Source organism: Bombina bombina, chromosome 1, assembly GCF_027579735.1.
Source record: "Bombina bombina isolate aBomBom1 chromosome 1, aBomBom1.pri, whole genome shotgun sequence".
Lineage (NCBI taxonomy): Eukaryota > Metazoa > Chordata > Amphibia > Anura > Bombinatoridae > Bombina > Bombina bombina.
The window spans coordinates 193,097,370-193,119,141 of record NC_069499.1 but is presented as its reverse complement, the minus strand read 5'-3'; the positions used below and the strand labels follow the sequence as shown (position 1 = coordinate 193,119,141).

Genomic DNA, 21,772 nt, shown 5'->3' with positions numbered 1-21,772 from the left:
GGTTCCACAATGGCATCTAAACACATAGAACAAGTAGTTTCCTTAAGTTCAGACATGTTAAACAGACTAGCAATAGCAATAATAGTCGTTCTTGATTTTAAATATTGAGTTCTGAAGTCAAATTACATAGACAAAATTTTTGAACCTAAAATTGTATTGCGCCTTTAAATAATAAAAGCGCAACAATTTTTCTGTTATCTGAGAAACAACGTTTACAGCAATAAAAACTGTCCTTAAGTGCCCAAAATAGCTTAACAATATTGCACCACTTTGCTTAGATATGTTATATATCAAATTATATCGAATTTACCAGTTATAACAACTTTTTATTAATTTAGGCTCCGCTGTGACACCTACCTGCCCCCAGAACACACTGATTCTGCTTGAGTAGCTGCTTAAGTCTCTTCGTTTGACAAAACAACTTAGGCTCCACCGGAGCCCAGGACCTTGCTGTCTAACCGATCCGGATGATACTGCGCAGCTGAGCGAGCAAAATTAGGCCCTGCCCACCATGGGCGTAACTCTAGCCTTACTGAGACCCGCATGGGTAGTAAAGAAAAACAAACATGTCGATTCCCAAATAAAGTATTAAAAGCCATGGGCCCCTCTTACATACACCTCAATTACCAAGTGTAACTTCATTAAAAAAATACTGCACTCCCTCAGGCCAGTTATAATGAAATGACAACGACAGCCCTTAGCCCAAACCGCATCTCCCAGCGTCTAGCCCACACTGAATATACCTTAAAGATATCCTTAGACATATTTAGCAATCAATATAAAGGGACTCCAGGTACACCATTTCCATACATATAGTGCATACTGATTACCCCTCCCCAGATAGGGAATAATGTCAGCCTGTTCTGATGCATCAAGTCTCCCCAGAAACAAATGACTGAACATACCTCAATGCTGCTTGTAGCATGAGACGGTTCTCCACACTGAAGATATTTCTTTTACACTACCTTCAACTGCTCTGTGGAAACCAACAGGATCTTAGGTAATGTTTGCTAAGATCATCAACATCAGGGCAGAAAAATAAGATGTCTCCACTCCTCTTAGGATGAAGTGACTGACGATTTCTCCCTGAGAAAAATAGTACTCACTGGCACCATTTGAAAATAAAAAACTTCTTGATTGAAGAATCTAAACTAACACCTCACTTTGTGAAAAAAAGCGCTGAGCTTGTGGCTAGTCACTGCATGCTGTGAGCCTGTTGCCGCTCCCACGCTTCAGAGCTGCTCTGACATCCATCAGTGTGAGTTAGCTGGACGACTCCCAACAGTCCAGAAGGCATTTGTGACACTTCTCAAGTGTCATACAGCTTGTAAGTACGGTCTTACTTGTACATTTGGCGTGTTTGAATCATCTGATTGTGCACCATGGTGGCGCCTTCTTTTTTTATCTTTCACATCTAACACCTCACTTTACCTCTTCCTATCACTAACACAGGCAAAGAGAATGACTGGGGTGGGAGGGAAGGGAGGAGCTATATATACAGCTCTGCTGTGGTACTCTTTTCCACTTCCTGCTAAACAGGAGGCGTAATCCCATAAGTAAGTATGAAATCCGTGGACTCGTCATATCTTGTAAAAGAAATAAGAAAATATAATTTATCCTTACCTGATAAATTATTTTCTTTCTTGGCAGTGAGAGTCCACGAATTCTATTCAATACCTATGAGAAATACTTCACCTGGCCACCAGGAGGCAAAGACACCCCAAACAGAGCATTGAAATATCCCTCCCACTTCCCCTACCCTATCAGTAGATCCAGCAAAATCCTGAACGAAAATTCCAATCCCGGGCTGAGATTGAGGGGCAGGGTTGTAGAGAACAGCATGTGCCCGAATAGGGGCCATCGTTTGCGGCTGTAGTAATGGCATATTTTAGCATACTGAGGTCTGCGAGTCCGCAGAACGTCCAGGTGTAGAATGTGGCGGGGACACCACAGACGTCTGAATAACAGGGCCACATGAATGAGACTGAAGAACAGATGTAAGGCATGAATTGCACAATTGAGCTAAAGGGGACACAGTATGTAACCTACATAGCATACATTTATTAACTTCAAATAATGGCACAGGACAATTATCCTCCTGACTAGGCTCTATCATAGAGTCACCTACATAGCATGCATTTATTAACTTCAAACAATGGCACAGGACAGTTATCCTCCTGACTAGGCTCTATCATAGAGTCATACATCATGTTCTATGGGACTGTAGCCAAATAACACTAATGGTACCCCAAATTAACTTTGAGCAAAATACTGTGAAACTCCACAGCAAACTCTCAGCTTCTGTCCCAAGCCTCTTTAAAATGCTTAATCTGAGGTGTCTGGAGTTCCCACGTTACCGCTCCGGCTGTGAGATGTTGCGTAGAGGGATCGCGTCTGTGACACCCTGGGAGGAGGGGGGGGGGGGCGTGAAAAGTGCCAAAACAGTCTGCTGCGTGAGCTTGTTGTGTACACCCCCCGCCCTAGATCATTATGCACAAAAGCAGTGTGGAGAAACAGCACACGCGAACTATCCATGAGCAGGAAGATAGACATATATATATATATATATATATACACACACACACACCTACATATATATATACACATATATACATATATATATATACACACACACACCTACATATATATATACACATATATACATATATATATATATACACACACACACACCTACATATATATATATATATACACACATATATATATATATATATATATACACACATATATATATATATATATATATATATACACACACACACACACACACATATATACATATATGCACACACACATACATACAATATAGTAGGATAGCACTTCTGTAAAACATGTATATCAAAAAGGTATCAATGGTGCACAGGACTAGGCTGCGCTCCAGATATCAGCACCCCTAAAACATAAATATTTATTGTTTATTGTATATACAATATATAAGTCCCTGCAATGACATAAGTAAATAATGTATATCAAATGCATATAAGTGCAAGAGTGAAAAAAGTTGAATTACATTATAATGAAACAATCAATGTACAATCACCCTTAAACAACAGAAGTGGATGCTAGGAATAAAAATGTCCAGACTGGGCGTCCCCAATCAAAATTAAAAAATACAGACGTCAGTTCATGACCATATCAGCTTGTATATATCATGCAATTTAATGTATAGCTGAAAAAGCAGATGCAGGCTGAAGAGACAGCAATTAAGCTGTGTGTGTAACGGATAGGGATGGTGCTCACATCTAGGTCACCTCAGCACACAGACGGCATCGGGGTGTACTGGATCCAAATGGCAAGTCCAATTGGAGGACCCGGTGCCACCTTTTTACTGTTGTACACCTTACTAAAGTGTTTTATAGTATATAACTCGACCTCAACCTGAGATCCCTCATGTTCCGTTATGGCTATCCAGATTGCCCTTAAATAAACATACAGGGTACGTGTATAATCCTCCTTATGTGTATAAGGTCTGAGCCCAGTCTGCTGCAAGTCTGTCCACTATCCCCAACTCGTTAGGCAACAAGCCATTAAGGGGAGAGAGAAAACAGTCAGGACTTACCAAGTTTTCTTTTCAGATAGTCTGTAGTCCTGCAGCAATCCTTTAACACACAGGGAAATCAGTGTAACTAACACTGTTTGCCTAAAAGGGAGGATAGCAGAAAACACTGTAAGAGGCATAGGAACTTGCTTTCGACCACCAGTAGCTAACATACACCAAAACTCTACTAAGAGAATTACATGGCTTTAAACAACTCCCCTGGTCCTCTCTTGCAGGAAACAATCTATTGAGGACAATAAAATAAGAATCTTCAGTAGAGCACCTCTCTCTACCTACCTCCATGAAATTAGGCAAAGAACTACTCTGTTTGGGGTGTCTTTGCTCTGTTTGGGGTGTCTTTGCCTCCTCCTGATGGCCAGGTGAAGTATTTTCCACAGGTTATTAATGGAATTTGTGGACTCTCACTGCCATTAGAAAAAAAATTAAATATACAGTCCAAAAGAGCGCAATCTAACCATCAAAGCAACAACCAGGGTGCAGGCAAAATATCATATAGAGTTCAAATAAGGCGTGCGCATACACTGTCAATTTTCAAAATGTGCATTATTGTGCACATAAATCAAAGAGAAGTGATGTTTCGGGGATCTCACCCCCTTCATCAGACTAAGTGAAAGAGAACATTTCAAAACAAACAATTTAACAGGTGTGTGTGCCCACCCCCTCATCAAAAAAGAACTGCCTAGTTTCACAATAACCAATCACAAGTTGTAAAGCATGATGTCAGTATAGACAAATACAAAATAATGTATAACCAGTGCAGAGAACAATTATGTCAACAAGCAATACAAATAATAACAAACCATCTCAGGTGTTATACAGTATGTATATATATATATATATATATATATATATATATATATATATATATATATCCCTAAGAGCCAGTAACTTGTTAATACCCCTCTCATAATAATGGAAGCTATTAATCTCTATATGTGGACACATATTAGTTGTAATAGTATATAACTACTCAAATTCACAGATGCGTTTGTTTTAAACACATGAAATCATCAGCTAACTCAGCCTTATTTTCATCCTGCTTTTACAAGCTGCACGCGTTAACATTCTAAAGTGTGACAAACCATAACAAAAGGATTCTATAGTATCAAGTTATTTAACACAGTGGATAGTGTCTAGATGAAATCGTTAATATTATTTACCTTATAAGGAGGCTGCGTCCTATCCCATGCACAAGAATAGCACAAAAAAGCTAAAGAAACACGCTGAAGTGTGTTAAAATATCAACGTTGATAGCATGTCTCGCGATGAGTATGACACCGTGTGAAAGAGGTTTCATGTCATCCGCACCATCCACACCAATCCCGATGTCCATTTATATACATACACCCACACCTCTGAGATATTGCAGATTTGGTTCCAGACCACCGCAATAAAGCAAATATAGTCCACACTCATTTTTTTGTTTCCCAATGCATACAAACGTTTTATATTGCACTATACCATAGTCTATTAAGTATCCAAAAGCACTATGTCTTAAAAAAACAAAAAAAACAATGTACAAGCCTTAATTAAAAAATACTTTATTGCTAAAAAAATGCTAACCATCATCTGAGCCTTCAGTGAGTCAATCTTTTTGCTGCTGGTGCGTATATGTGTGTGTATATATGTTTGTGTTTATATGTGTATATGTTGGAAAAATGGCTCTGATAGACACAATTTTGCCACAATTTGTAAACAGAGCAATATCTGCGAACTGCAATAAAGTGAAGCGCAATAAAACAAGATATGGCTGTGTGTGTGTGTGTGTGTGTGTGTGTGTGTGTGTGTATGTATGTATGTGTGTGTGTATGTATATATATATATATATATATATATATATATATATATATATATATATATATATATGTATGTATGTATTTTTAATAGGGTATCAAATACATATTCTCATACACTGGGGTCAGTACTGTGGTTACCACAGATATTTATTTGCACTTGTTATTTTGACCCTTAGTCTCATATATAAGATACTACTCAGACATCTAAAGCATTCTCACAGCTACCAGATGTGATAATTCTGTATTAAGACGTCTCCTCTATGTAAAAAAAACTAACAGATGGATGGTTAAGCTTTGCCACCAAGAAATAAAAAAAATTATAGGAATTTCCAATTTAACTTTTCAAATTTGCTTTGTTCTCTTGGAGAGTAAACATAGGCTTGAAAGCAGCAATGCATTGCTGGAAGCTATCTGGTTATTAGAGACTGCATGCATATGCCTCTTGTCATTGGCTCACCAGTGCGTAGCTGCTAAAGAGCCTACTCTTCAACAAAGGATACTAAGAGAATTAAGCACATTTTATAATATAAGTAAACAGGATTCATGCTCTATTTAAATAATTTAATTTGACTTTACTGTACCATTAATGATTAAGTTCAAATTCAACTTGAAATATTGCTTCACTATACTGAGTTTCCCTCCTTGCCTGTAACTTGTGAGATGTTACTACGACTACAAACATAACTTTATCCTTAACACATGCATTAATACTGAACAAGGTGTCAGGCTTCCCCTGTTCACCACAATCTCTTGTGTGACAGGGTAGAATGTTTAATCTACAGCCTTATTGTACCCTCTTGTCTGCTTAAAGGGACATAAAACCCAAAATTTTCCTTTAATAATTCAGACAGAACATAGAATTTTAAACAACTTTCCAATTTACTTACATTATCTAATTTGTTTTATTCTCTTGGTATCCTTTGGTGAAAAGTTATACCTAGATACGCTCGGGAGCAGCAATGCACTACTGAGAGCAAGCTGGTGATTGGTGGCTGCACATATATACGGTTTCTCATTGGCTCACCAGGTGTGTTCAGCTAGTCTTCAGTATTGCAATACTGCCCTTTCAACAATGGATACCAAGAGAATGCAGTAAATTTGATAATAGAAGTAAATTGGAAAGTTGTTTAACATTGTATGCTCTATCTGAGCCTTCTGTATCACACATGCCGTGGGTTTATAATATAACAAACATATTTTATATGTGATTTTATGTGATTGTACTGATAAAATAAACAACACAACTATACATACCAGCTTCTGAACCAGCAGGAAATCTTTCTTGTAGATAGCCATTCCTTTATTAAAGAGCCTCTTCTCAGAAACAGTCCACTTATCGGAGCCTAAAAAGCAGATTCATGATCAACTCTGTAAGCAACTGACAACTGCAGCATAGGAACGATTTGAAATAAAATGTGCAGTAATTACACAGAAAAGAGGGAGCAGAGTTTCGGGGACTGACATTAAAATCGTAATTAACCTTTCATGGTTCAGACAGAGCATGGATTTTGAAAAAAAAAATTCAATTTACTTTTATAATCAAATTTACTTCATTCTATTGGTATCATTGGTTGAAAAACATATCTAAGTAGGCTCACAAGCAGCAATGCACTACTGGGGGCTATAAACATATGACTCTGGTTATTGGCTCACTACTGTTCTGGAGTTGACGACAACTAAGTGCTTAACCACTTTGTACGGGGTTAAATACATAGTTCTATGCAAGTAGAAGTGCAATAATAAGGGGTTAAAGGGGCGAAACCGAATTGTTTACTTTTAGTGATACAGACAGAGCATGCAATTTTAAACAACTTTCTAATTCACTTCTATTATCTAATTTGTTTTGTTCTCCTTTGTTAAAAAGGCATACCTAGGTAGGCTCAGGAGCAGCAATGCTCTACTAGGAACTTGCTGCTAATTGGTGGCTGCACTGAATGTGTTGAACTAGCTCTCTGTAGTGGATTACTGCACCCTCAACAAAGGATAGCAATAGAATGAAGCATATTTGATAATAGAAGTAAATTGGAAAATTGTTTAAAATGTAATGCTCTATCATGTCCATTTAAGTAAAATGAAAGTTTATGGCGAGCAGCTGTTTTAAATATCAAGAAGCTCAAGGTATGCAAAGCCTAAGAAGAAAGTATTTACAATCATCATATGGAGAGATCATTAAATTAGTAACACGTGAAAATCTCTCCCTTTAGTGCTTTCCGCAAATCTTAGTCTAATCTAAAGAAAACATTTAATAAGCTTCTGCTGTTGCTATGGTAACACATTCTGTTCTTCATTGAGCTCATATTTTCGCAAAGACACAGGCAAATTAAACAGATGTTAGAGAAACTGTGAAGGGGCAGTTAATAATCATTTCTAGGAAAGGGCAATGCCAAATAATAGGCACGATGTCATGATTTAGTTATGTATAAAAACTTTATATTCAGAAGAAGAAAATGTGCAGAGTCAAGAATCACAAAACTTTATGGTCAGAATATGGCAGGATATCTTATCTACTAACCAGAGTAATGATAGTCAGCAAGAGGATGGTCCCTTTTCCGTCTTGGCTTATTAAGAAGCAGCTTAGTTAAAGTGACCTGGAATATAAAATAAATAAATGAAAGAACAACAAACACAGGGACAGGTGAACGAAAAATATATATTTTAGTCACCTTACAATTTTAAGTAAATAATCATAAATTGTCCAGTTAAAACATTTACATTGGTAAATGCTTAAAACGATTGGCTCATATGCATACAGGTTCAGAACCAAACATGTGACCAGTGTGTTCAAAAAATAAAGCGACCTCTTGCTTCTATAGGGTTTGTTTAACCCCTAAATAGTGGTTAAACACATAGTTAAATCTGGATATCCAAATACAATGCATTATTGTTGCTTCTGGGAAAGACACGCCAAATGGGTGTGGCATAGATTTGTATCCACCAATCACCAGACATAAAAGCAACACTAATACTAGCTCATTGTGGGGTATGCAGCCTGTTTGGTACACATAACAATAAACGGTTTAGCCCCTTCAGATAGAAGACATTTGTTGCTTACCAATATGTTGCCCTTTGACTCATGAAGGTAATGAAGCGCCAGCTCTTGATTGGTGCCTCCTCCAGGAACGATACTGGAACATGCTGCAGTGAGCAACTCTTCCACTAAAGTGTGATAAAAGATCGTTTTAAAAGTGGTCTCTTCTGCTGTGTAGCTCTGATAACAACTCTCAAGTTAATTACATTACAAAGAATAATTTGTTTTAACCCCTTAATGACAACTGACGTACCAGGTACGTCCTGCAAAAACTAGCAGTTAGTGACAATGGACGTACCTGGTACGTCAGTTGTTTAAGAGAGCTGCTCTCAGGGTATTGCAGTGATGCCTCGATATGGAGACATCCTGCAATACCTTTTAACAAGCCTCCGATGCAGAGAGAGACACTCTGTGGCCCTCTCTGCACCGGTAACAATGGTGCTGTGTTCCGGGGGGAAGGGAAGCATGGAGGCGGCAGCGTGAGGGCGCGCGTGTGCACGTGGGGCGGGGCGCGCGCGCATATTAGCCACTGACACCAATGGAAAAAAATAAAAAGTTCAAAACATTAAAAAAAATAATATATATATATATATATATATATATATATATATAAAAGGATCTGGGGGGGGGGGGTATTGAGGGGGGGGCTGCTACACTACAGAAAAGTTTATAAATACTGTTTTTGGGGGCAAATTGGGTACTGGCAGACAGCTGCCAGTACCCAAGATGGCGGCAATTAAGTAGCAGGGAGGGTTATAGAGCTGTTTGGTGGGGGATCAGGGAGGTTGGGGGCTAAGGCAGGGCTCCATTACAGCTGAATACATTTTTTTAAAAAATAAAATAAAAAAAACTCCTTTTATTTAGTACTGGCAGACTTTCTGCCAGTACTTAAGATGGCGGGGACAATTGTGGGGTGGGGGAGGGAAGAGAGCTGTTTGGGAGGGATCAGGGGGTGGGATGTGTCAGGTGGGAGGCTGATCTCTACACTAAAGCTAAAATTAACCCTGCCAGCGCCCTACAAGCTACCTAATTAACTCCTTCACTGCTGGGCATAATTCACGTGTTGTGCGCAGCAGCATTTAGCGGCCTTCTAATTAACAAAAAGCAACGCCAAAGCCATATATGTCTATTATTTCTGAACAAAGGGGATCCCAGAGAAGCTTTTACAACCATTTGTGCCATAATTGCACAAACTGTTTGTAAATAATTTCAGTGAGAAACCTAAAATTGTGAAAAATGTAAAGGTTTTTTTTATTTGCTCGCATTTGGCGGTGAAATGGTGGCATGAAATATACTAAAATTGGCCTAGATCAATACTTGGAGTTGTCTACTACACTAAACTAAAGCTAAAATTAACCCTACAAGCTCCCTACATGCTCCCTAATTAACCTCTTCACTGCTGGGCATAAAACACGTGTGGTGCGCAGCAGCATTTAGCGGCCTTCTAATTACCAAAAAGCAACCCCAAAGCCATATAAGTCTGCTATTTCTGAACAAAGGCGATCCCAGAGAAGCATTTACAACCATTTGTGCCATAATTGCAGAAGCTGTTTGTAAATAATTTCAGGGGGAAACCAAAAGTTTGTGACAAAATGTGTGAAAAAGTGAACATTTTTTTTAATTTGATCGCATTTGGCGGTGAAACGGTGGCATGAAATATACCAAAATGGGCCTAGATGAATACTTTGGGATGTCTTCTAAAAAAAAAATATATACACGTCAAGGGATATTCAGGGATTCCTGGAAGATATCAGTGTTCCAATGTAACTAGCGCTAAGTTTGAAAAAAAAGTGGTTTGGAAATAGTCCCTCGAATTCCGATTGGCTGATAGGATTCTATCAGCCAATCGGAATTAAGGTAGGAATATTCTGATTGGCTGATTCCATCAGCCAATCAGAATTTTCCTACCTTAATTCCGATTGGCTGATAGAATCCTATCAGGCAATCGGAATTCGAGGGACGCCATCTTGGATGACGTCATTTAAAGGAACCATCATTCGGCGAGTAGGCGTCGCTTGAAGAGGTTGGATCCGCGTCGGCTGGGAAGAAGATGGCTCCGCTCCGGAAGAAAGAAGATTGAAGATGCGGCTTGATAGAAGACTTCATCCCGATGATGGACTTCCGACTTCAGCCCGATGATGGAGTTCTTCAGCCGCCACTTGGATCAAGACTTCGGACCCTCTTCTGGACCGATCGGTGAACCCGGTGAGGTGAAGACAAGGTAGGGAGATCTTCAGGGGCTTAGTGTTAGGTTTATTTAAGGGGGGTTTGGGTTAGATTAGGGGTATGTGGGTGGTGGGTTGTAATGTTGGGGGGGTATTGTATGTTTTTTTTTACAGGCAAAAGAGCTGAATTATTTGGGGCATGCCCCACAAAAGGTCCTTTTAAGGGCTGGTAAGGTAATAGAGCTGTTAACTTTTTTAATTTAGAATAGGGTAGGGCATTTTTTTTATTTTGGGGGGCTTTGTTATTTTATTAGGGGGCTTAGAGTAGGTGTAATTAGTTTAAAATTGTTTGTAAATATTTTTTTATTTTTTGTAACTTAGTTCTTTTTTATTTTTTGTACTTTAGTTAGTTTATTTAATTGTACTTATTTGTAGGTATTGTATTTAATTAATTTATTGATAGTGTAGTGTTAGGTTTAATTGTAGATAATTGTAGGTATTTTATTTAATTAATTTATTGATAGTGTAGTGTTAGGTTTAATTGTAACTTAGGTTAGGATTTATTTTACAGGTAATTTTGTAATTATTTTAACTAGGTAACTATTAAATAGTTATTAACTATTTAATAGCTATTGTACCTGGTTAATATAATTAAAAAGTTGCCTGTAAAATAAATATTAATCCTAAAATAGCTACAATATAATTATAATTTATATTGTAGCTATATTAGGGTTTATTTTACAGGTAAGTATTTAGCTTTAAATAGGAATAAGTTATTTAATAATAGTTAATTTATTTTGTTAGATTTAAATTATATTTAATTTAGGGGGGTGTTAGGGTTAGGGTTAGATTTAGGGGTTAAAAAATTTATTAGAATAGCGGTGAGCTCCGGTCGGCAGATTAGGGGTTAATGTTTGAAATTAGGTGTCGGCGATGTTAGGGAGGGCAGATTAGGGGCTAATACTATTTATTATAGGGTTATTGAGGCGGGAGTGAGGCGGATTAGGGGTTAATAACTTTATTATAGTAGCGGTGCGGTTTGGTCGGCAGATTAGGGGTTAATTATTGTAGGTAGGTGGAGGCGACGTTGTGGGGGGCAGATTAGGGGTTAATAAATATAATATAGGGGTCGGCGGTGTTAGGGGCAGCAGATTAGGGGTACATAGGGATAATGTAGGTAGCGGCGGTTTACGGAGTGGCAGATTAGGGGTTAAAAAAAATATGCAGGTGTCAACGATAGCGGGGGCGGCAGAATAGGGGTTAATAAGTGTAAGGTTAGGGGTGTTTAGACTCGGGTACATGTTAGAGTGTTAGGTGCAGACTTAGGAAGTGTTTCCCCATAGAAAACAATGGGGCTGCGTTAGGAGCTGAACGCTGCTTTTTTGCAGGTGTTAGGTTTTTTTTCAGCTCAAATGGCCCCATTGTTTTCTATGGGGGAATCGTGCACGAGCACGTTTTTGAAGCTGGCCGCGTCCGTAAGCACCGCTGGAATTTTGCAGTGGCGTTAAATTATGCTCTACGCTCCATTTTTGGAGCCTAACGCACTGAAAACGCAGCCATTCTGTGAACTCTAAATACCAGCGGTATTTAAAAGGTGTGGGGGGAAAAAAGCACGCGTAGCTAACGCACCCCTTTGGCCGCAGAACTCTAAATCTAGCCGTTAGCATTTTTCAAGGGACATGAAAAAATCTTTAAGACTTAACTAACATGTTGTTCTATAGCAAAACAACAGAAATGTCTTCTAATTACAAGGTGTTTACTGTCCCATTAACTAAAGATTCATTTTTTGTACAATACAATAGCATAGTCTGCACAAGAATGTTTTGTTAAATCGCTAGAAAATATGTATGCACAGCAATTAAACACTGGATTTTAATCAGATTTATACACAGTCCCAATGTTTTTAATAGTTTATACATGTGTTACGTTTCTAAGGTGAAGACGTATACAAACGGTAAGTAGCGTGGCATGCGCCTTATCTTACCGGCCTGGTCTCAGCTTGCTTTGAAAGCATTTCTCACCTTTACCATGGCAGCTTCCTGAATCTTCCCAGGGAAACCACACCAGGTCGGCTTTGTGCTTATCTCCAGCCACTAAGGATCTGTCTCGGAGATTTGGAATTTCTGCCTGGAATCGCGAACCAATGTTAATTCGCCTGCAGAAGACAAGATACATTTCTAGTCATTTGTGCTCGTATTCTGGGCAGTATATAGTTTTGCAAAACAAAGGACACAAAATTGGTGCTGAAAGCCAATCACAAGACTCCACAATTTTCCTGCTGGGTCACTCTCAGGAGCTACAATGATTTTGGTTCCTTAGCAAGATGTTTAATCATTTGCTTAACCCCGTTGCAGTCAGAAACACCAATATTACATGTTCTGAAGAATTAGAGCATACCATTTTTATATTAGAATTCTCCTTTAAAATAATCACTGCTAGGTCCACAAGGCTTTAGCTGGTATGACACCATATACGCTGTCATCATTAACACATCAGCAACATATTTGTCAGGAAGCAAATGTTCTTTACTACACATGTTTGGCTGTACATAGTATAAATAATCATGCATATTCTTTAAGTCTTTCATATCTATTTAGTGGCCTTTGGTATTTTTACTAAAGATAAGATAATTTGCACCGGTATCGTGATCCAAAACACCTGCTATCCAGACACCAAGCTCTGAAGCATCATATTTAGCGCACTGAAGGTCACATTACATCAATTAATTAATTTGATGTCAATCCCAGCACAGTTAAACCATAGAAAAACTCAGCTATTTTTCAGTTTTCTGTAATAATTCTAAGTGCTGAAAGGCCACCATTAAAAAAAACGGTTTTTATACTGGTTATTTAATATGTTTTCATAAAGATCCTAGCTTGTTAACAACCCTAAAAGACTAGAGTGAAACTCCTTTAGTACTAATGATGATCAAGGTTACTGCTGTGTAAATCGATGTAAATAGATGAGTATTCTGATGAGAATAAAGTGCAAAGGGTATGAGATATAATTTTTGGGGTAAAATTTAATATTTCCTTCTTATGGTTACAAAGAAGAAGATTCACTTATTGGGAGAAAATTCTATCTTCTTAAATAAGGAGGTTAACTGGGGGGTAAACACTAAATTCATACAGTGGGTCATAATTTTAACGAGATCCTTACTCTATGCAAATTGGGTCAATGATAAGATTCCCTCCATAGGAACAGTAAAAAAAAAGCTACTCAGACAGGCGTTCCTGGAGGCCTACGATACTAAATTTTATAACAAAGGAAATGTTTTGAGCTACAAGAAAACATGGCTGGGATTTATTAAGTATATGGGGGAAGATGCTGTATATCACAAATAATCCCACTGTCCGTGGGAAGCGAGGAAGTATTGGGTTAAATTTGCCCCCCCCCCCTTTTTTTTTTCTTCTCTTTCTCTCTCTTTTCTTTTATGCTTGGAGGGGTGGGGATGAGTGGGGAATGGACAGGTTCCATATTTGTCTGTATCGATAAGATAATAGTACGAAGATATTTAGCGTCTTGATTAAAGATTGTTGAATTATAGTGGAAAGAGAGTGAAGTGAAAGAAGGGGAAACAGTGGGGTACCATAAATCAGTGATGGTTAACTATTTTTATAGATGTAAAAATATCCCAAATGACTTTTTTCTTGTTATGTGTTTGAAGTTTTGCTCTCACACTTATCTTTTTCTTTTTTCTTTTGTACATTTTATTCAATTTTTCTAATAAAGAATTTAAAAAAAAAAAAAAAAAAAAAAGAGATATAATCATTTACACAGGCTAAGAGGAAGCCCAAAACATGTTTGGCACGTAGTACTGAGCCTGACAAGAACCATGGTCTCTTTACTGGATGAACTTGATTTTTGGCTTTTCTACCACTGTGTTTTTAAAGATGAATTGTGAAAATAAAGGAGTATTCGCTTTTTATCACAGATCAGTGCTATGTCGAGGCCAGAAGTGCTGGATTACACAGTACATACAATTATTTACAAGCCTTAAAAAACAACACTGTCTTCTAATAAAGCTGTTGCCCTTAGCATTGAGCATGCATGAGTTGTGTATCTATGTGTGTGTGTGTGTATCTATGTGTGTCTAAGTATTTGTGTGTGTGTGTGTGTATATATGTGTCTGTGTATCTATGTGTGTATGTGTGTCTGTATCTATGCGTGTGTGTGTGTGTATCTATGTGTGTATATGTGTGTCTGTATCTATGTGTGTATATGTGTGTCTGTATCTATGTGTGTGTGTATATGTGTGTCTGTATCTGTATGTCTGTATCTGTGTGTCCGTATCTATGTGTGTGTATGTGTGTCTATCTGTGTGTGTGTGTGTATATGTGTTTCTGTGTATCTTTGTGTGTGTGTATATGTTTGTCTGTGTATATGTGTGTGCATCTATGTGTGTGTGTATATGTGTGTCTGTATCTATATGTGTGTATATGTGTTTCTGTGTATCTTTGTGTGTGTGTATATGTGTGTGTGTGTATATGTGTGTGCATCTATGTGTGTGTGTATGTGTGTGTCTGTGTATCTGTGTGTGTGTGTATATGTGTGCCTGTATCTATATGTGTGTATATGTGTGTCTGTGTATGCGTCTCGCACAGTACTTTAACTATGTGTTAAATACATCTGCAGGGGACGAAACACATAGCTTTGCAGGGCCACTAGTGCTAAAATAACACACATTGACAAATGAGAATTGGGGTCCACGATAGTGTAATAAAGCAATGGAATTCCAGCTAGCTTGTTGTGTATTGTGTATGCATATGTATTTAATCCCAAGTGGAGTTTGACCCAATAGTTTTACTGAAGCCAATAACCCCAAGATAAAACTAATTCTAGCAAGTACTTCTCTTCACTAATGCTTATTGGCTGATAGGTCATTCCTTCTAATGCTCACTGCGATTGGTAGAATGAGCAACTCTACTTGTCATTTATTAGTAAAAAAGTAAATGTTTAAATTGTGATGTAGGGCTGGTCCCTATAGCAGTGTATTGATTACCGGTAATAGGTTATAAACCAGTATGTTTTACTTTCATCATGACTTAAACAGTTGTACTGGAGTTTTGTTTAATACTTACGGTTCTATGCTAACTGGGGTTGCTTCTCCCACAGCTGTAAGTAAAGGTGGCATTTCCTCAATGCTAGCTACAAAGCAAAAACCAAAACAAAACAATTTGGATAAAAGAAAATTCAAACATTTTTATGCACAAAACAATAAAAATACCCTTCTATTTGCTAAAATCAAATAAAAACACTTTATATTATAATTTTATGTTTCAATAAATCATTTTTTTATTTAATATTCAAATAATATCTGGTGTTTTGTTAAGGCTTCTATATCCCTGCTAGATGCACTGTATTAATGCAATTTTTTTTCCCATTAAACCTTTTCTTAGTAACACAAACACCGTGCTATGAGGCCTCAGACTAACCAATTCAGCCTTTCATTCTGGCTTAACAAAGCATGCCTACCTGCACCAGAGATGGTAGTTCTAGTACATGCGCAACAAGTTAAAGGGCTGCACTCTCAACATGTTAGGGACACAAATACTATGAATGGAACTTGCACTTGTCATTTCTTCAAGGAGCACATAGGCTTATCTCCATTTTACGTTTTTCCATAGCTGGTCTCCGATGTTCATGCGTGATCCGTATTAATATTATTGTTGTCTGTCAGAACATTTCCTCCACCACCCAAAAAAAAAATGTATTTTGAGCACGACTTGTCTGTTTTCTTTACAAGACAATTTTATGTATATTTAAAGGTCTGGACCCAGCTGGAACTACAATGTACTAATATCAGTGTTTTTTTAAATCTATACTGAAGACAGATTATGTAGTTAACACCCAAGGTTATCTTCATACAGTTGTATTTGAGAGGGTGTTTTCCCCATTTATATATCACCATTGCATTCAGCCTGACTTGGTGAGATGGAGTCATATATTTAAGTCAGACAGCAAGTCACAGACATATCCATGGGCAAATTTAGGCCAACACCTGCTATTCCTACACCCATGAAAATTGTTTCCAGGATGGCAGATTTTTGGATGTGGCAAATTCTGATCCTTTGGCTACCTCAATGCATAGGCTTCTATATATTCTGATGCACGTAGAATAGGGCCTCTGTTTGCACCAATACTTTACAAACAACATAGGCTCCATAGCCTAAGTTTAATAAAATAAAACTGCTTTATTAGTCCACATAGTCACAATAAGCAGCAACGTTTCGGTCCCTTCAGGTCTTAAATCTTGTATCATGATTATGGACTGACTAAAATCTTTTTTTTTTTTTTTTTTAAACTATTAAACTGGTGCTGTGGAGCCTACATTGTTTGTCAAAGCATGGGCTTAATAATCATAAACAGACATGCAAAGTGTCATATTAATGGTCACGTGCATTTCCGAAGTGAAAACACCTAAAAATTCCTAGAACTGTCTATATAGATCTAAAAATTTGGTTTGTAAAAAAAAATTTTTTTATATTAGTTTATGATTGAGAAACTATTTTTAGCAGAATATATGTTTTAAAGTTTTGCAGATAAAGAAACATAAATTGCTCATGTGAATTATTACCGAGTCAAGTTTATTGCAAAATGTGGGCCATTGATAAAATGGTAAGAAAACACTTACTGGACCTCAGTAGAGTTCGTGTGGAGCTCTTAGGAGTGATTGGTGGAGGCATAGAATGCCCACTGGCAGATATGATGGTATTGAAGTAAAGTCCAGAACCCTCACGAACAGGGCTAAGTATAGGAGGAGGTGTGTAGGGTGGCAGCTCAAAGTTTCGGTCACATGGGTGATCAGGAAGTCGTACAGGTGAACGAAGGTGGCTTTGGTATGGGGTAATGTTAGAGTATAAGACAGGAACAATGAAAGTGCCAGCTTTGGGAGGGATGAACAGAGGCTCTGGTCTTGGTCGTTGCTTGGGTTTCCGGGATATGGCTTCTCCTTCAGAAGGTGGTGAGGTTTCATTAGCCTAAGAGGAGTGGAAAAAGCTGTTTAATAGAACACAGAACATAAACTATGCTCAGTGGGATTATATGATACTCAGGGCCTAATGATCTAAAGTTCTATGCTCAGGTGAGATGAACTAAAACTATCCGTCAGTGATAGAATGATCTAAAGGCACATTTCAAACTCTGAGGTGCGTATTTCTCTAAGGGGATTAACCTCCATTTCTGTATGCAATGGTGAAATTATAAAAGGACAGTGCTTAAAGGGACACTAAAGACAAAATTAAACTTTCATGATTCAGATAGAGCAGGCAATTTAAAGCAACTTTCTATGAGCCAGCCCATATTTGGTTTGGGTTGCGCTTGCTTATTGGAGGAAAATTGCATGCTCTATCTGAATCATGAAATAAAAAAATTGGGATTAATATCCCTTTAATAAAATATGCTTTTCAAAAGCACATTGAATGTACAAACAGTACACACCCAAATAGGTGCTGCAAAATGCAATTTACATCGTGCTGTACAAATCATTTTATAACAGCAATCTAGCGCTGCATTCAAAAACACCTGTGCGCACTGTCAGCAATATGTACAAGATTTTGCCAATCAACATCAGTTCAGGGTCATTGTCATTAAAAAAGAAGGATGGTTCACACAATACCTGGTCTGCTATACTGAGACCAGATAGAGGCAAATGTGGTCTGATGTAAATAAAAAATCTCTGTGTAGAATGTAAGAGACTGGACACTAGAACACTAAACTATAACACAAGCCTTGCCAGGGGGAATGAAACAAGCACATTTCAAAAGCATTTTACTGTAAAATCCGTCAAAAATAAATAATGAATATAACAAAATTTATGCTTACCTGATAAATTTCTTTCTTTCTTGACACGGTGAGTCCACGGATCATCTAATTACTATTGGGAATATCACTCCTGCCCAGCAGGAGGCGGCAAAGAGCACCACAGCAAAGCTGTTAAATACCACCTTTCTTCCCTCCGACCACAGTCATTTGACCGAAGTAAAGGAGAGAAAGGAAACAACAAGGTGCAGAGGTGCCTGAGGTTTATAACGTGACAAAAACCTGTCTTAAAAAAACAGGGTGGGCCGTGGACTCACCGTGTCAAGAAATAAATAAATTTATCAGGTGAGCATAAATTTGGTTTTCTTTCTAATGACATGGTGAGTCCACAGATCATATAATTATTATTGGGAATCAATACCCAAGTTAGAGGACACAGATAAGGGAAGGACAAGACAGAGAACCTAAACAGAAGGCACCACTGCTTGAAGAACCTTTCTTCCAAAAGAAGCCTCAGCCGAGGCAAAAGTATCAAATTTATAGAATTTTGAAAAAGTGTGTAGAGAGGACCAAGTTGCAGCCTTGCAAATCTGTTCCACAGAAGCTTCATTTTTGAATTCCCAGGAAGCGGAAAAAGCCCTAGTAGAATGAGCTGTAACTCTCTAAGGAGGCTGCTGTCCAGCAGTTTCATAGGCCAAACAAATTATACTCTTCGGCCACAAAGAAAGAGAAGTAGCCGTAGCTTTCTGACCCTTACGTTTCCCAGAGAAGACAACAAATAGAGCAGACGACTGGAGAAACTCCTTAGTCACCTGTAAATAGAATTTCAACACACGCACCACATCAAGATTGTGCAACAGACACTCTTTATGGGAAGAAGGGTTAGGACATAAAGAAGGAACAACAATTTCTTGATTAATGTTTCTATCCGAAACAACCTTAGGAAGGAAACCCAACAGTACGCAGAACTACCTTGTCAGAATGAAAAATAAGATAAGGGGATTCACACTGCAACGCCGAGAGTTCTGAGACTCTGTGGGCAGAAGAAATTGCAACAAGAAACAAAACTTTCCAAGATAATAACTTACTATCTAGGGAATGCATAGGCTCAAACGGAGCCTGTTGAAGAACTCTAAGAACAAGGTTAAGACTCCAGGGAGGAGTAACAGGTTTGAACACAGGCCTGATTCTGACTAAGGCCTGACAAAAGGATTGCACGTCCGGTATATCCGCCAGACATTTATGTAACAAAATAGACAAGGCAGATATTTGACCTTTCATAGAACTTGCCGATAATCCCTTCTCCAAGCCTGAATCATGGTCTCAATGACTGACTCAGAAAAACCACGCTTAGATAAAATTAAGCGTTCAATCTCCAAGCAGTCAGCTTCAGAGAAACTAGATTTGGGTGAAGGAAGGGCCCCTGAAGTAGAAGGTCCTTCCTCAGTGGAAGTCTCCAAGGAGGGAGAGACGACATGTCCACTAGGTCTGCATACCAGATCTTGCGAGGCCACGCTGGTGCAATGAGGATTACCGACGCCCTCTCCTGTTTGATTCGGGCAATGACTCGAGGAAGGAGAGCGAACGGAGGAAATAGGTATGCAAGACTGAAATTCCAAGGGACCGCCAGCGCATCTATCAGTACAGCCTGAGGATCCCTCGACCTCGACCCGTACCTCAGGAGTTTGGCATTCTGACGAGATGCCATGAGATCCAGATCTGGCTGTCCCCATTTGAGAATCAAGCTGGAAAACACTTCCGGATGGAGTTCCCACTCCCCCGGGTGAAAGGTCTGTGTGCTCAGAAAATCCGCTTCCCAATGGTCCACTCCTGGAATGTGGATTGCAGATAGACAGCAGTTGTGGGATTTCGCCCACCGAATAATCTTGGCTACCTCTGTCATGGCCAAGGAACTCCGAGTCCCCCCCCCTGATGATTGATGTAAGCCACCGAAGTTATGTTGTCCGACTGGAACCTGATAAACCGGGCCAAAGCTGAGGCCAGGCCAGAAGAGCATTGAAGATTGCCCTCAGCTCCAGAATGTTTATGGGGAGAACAGACTCCTCCCAAGTCCATGTCCCCTGAGCCTTTAGGGAGCCCCAGACTGCTCCCCATCCCAGCAGGCTAGCGTCCGTTGTCACAATCACCCAGGTGAGTCTGCAAAAGCAGGTTCCCTGGGAGAGATGATCTTGAGACACCCACCAAAGAAGATAATCTCTTGTTGCCTGATCTAGCTGTAATCGCGGAGACAGATCTGCATAATTCCCATTCCATTGACTTAGCATGCATAACTGCAGAGGTCTTAGGTGAAAACGGGCAAACGGAATGGATGTCCATGGCAGCTACCATCAGACCTTCATACATTGAGCCACTGACAGCCGAGGAGAGGACTGAAGGGCCAGAAAAGAGTTGAAGATCTTTGATTTTCTGACCTCTGATAGAAATATTTTCATCGATAGGGAGTCTATTATGGATCCCAAGAACACTACCTTTGTAGCTGGAATTATGGAACTCTTTCCTAGATTCACCTTCCATCCGAGAGATCGCAGGAAGGATAACATCATCTCCATGTGGGAGTTCGCTTGATGAAAGGATGGCAGCCTGAACCAGGATGTCGTCCAGATAAGGTGCCACTGCGACCCCCCGAAACTGGAGCACCGCCAACAGAGATCCCAGGACCTTTGAAAAAATTCTGGGAGCTGTGGCAAGGCCGAATGGAAGAGCCACAAACTGGAAGTGTTTGTTTAGAAAAGCGAACCTTTAGAAACTTGTGATGGTCCCTGTGTATGGGAACATGCAGGTACGCATCCTTTAAATCTACTGTTGTCATGAATTGACCCTCTTGAACCAAGGGAAGAATGGAACGAATAGCTTCCATCTTGAAGGACGGTACTCTGAGGAACTTGTTTAGACTTTTGAGGTCTAGAATTGGTCTGAAAGTTCCCTCTTTTTTGGGAACCACGAATAGATTGGAGTAAAAACTTCCACCCTGTTCCTGTAGTGGAACAGGAACTATCACTCCCAGAGCGGAAAGGTCTCGAACACAGTGTAAGAACGCCTCTCTTTTTATCTGATCTACAGATAATCTTGAGAGCAGAAACCTGCCCCTGGGAGGAAAGGTCTTGAACTCTAGTTTGTATCCCTGAGACACAATGTCCACTGCCCAGGGATCCTGAACATCCCGAACCCACGTCTCAGCAAAGAAGGAAAGCCTGCCCCCCAAAAGATCCTGTCCCGGATCGGGGGCAGACCCTTCATGCTGACTGAGTCAGTAGCGGGCATCTTAGATTGCTTTCCCTTGTTCCAAGACTGGTTGGACCTCCAGGAAGGCTTGGACTGTTCCTGTTTTGTAGAGGGAAAGGAATGCTTACCCTTAAAGTTTCGAAAGGAACGAAAATTACTCTGACGTCCCTTCTGCTTATTCCTCTTATCCTGAGGGAGA

The 21,772-nt window shown here is 39.1% G+C and overlaps 1 protein-coding gene across 3 annotated transcripts in view; it reads right to left on the bottom strand.

Annotated features, from left to right (window-relative positions):
- Positions 1-21,772, bottom strand: part of MIDEAS (mitotic deacetylase associated SANT domain protein) — a 233,592-nt gene that overhangs the window by 36,974 nt on the left and 174,846 nt on the right. For all 3 annotated transcript variants that reach the window (XR_008400071.1, XR_008400072.1, XM_053697805.1), the window contains exons 4-9: positions 17,204-17,549; positions 15,651-15,717; positions 12,591-12,724; positions 8,429-8,532; positions 7,889-7,964; positions 6,631-6,719 (exon numbers count right to left, since the gene is read on the bottom strand). Coding sequence is in view for 1 of the 3 variants with exons in the window: in XM_053697805.1 (XP_053553780.1) it covers positions 6,631-6,719; positions 7,889-7,964; positions 8,429-8,532; positions 12,591-12,724; positions 15,651-15,717; positions 17,204-17,549 (816 nt within the window). In the remaining 2 variants the exon portion in view is untranslated. The remainder of the gene's footprint in view (positions 1-6,630; positions 6,720-7,888; positions 7,965-8,428; positions 8,533-12,590; positions 12,725-15,650; positions 15,718-17,203; positions 17,550-21,772) is intronic.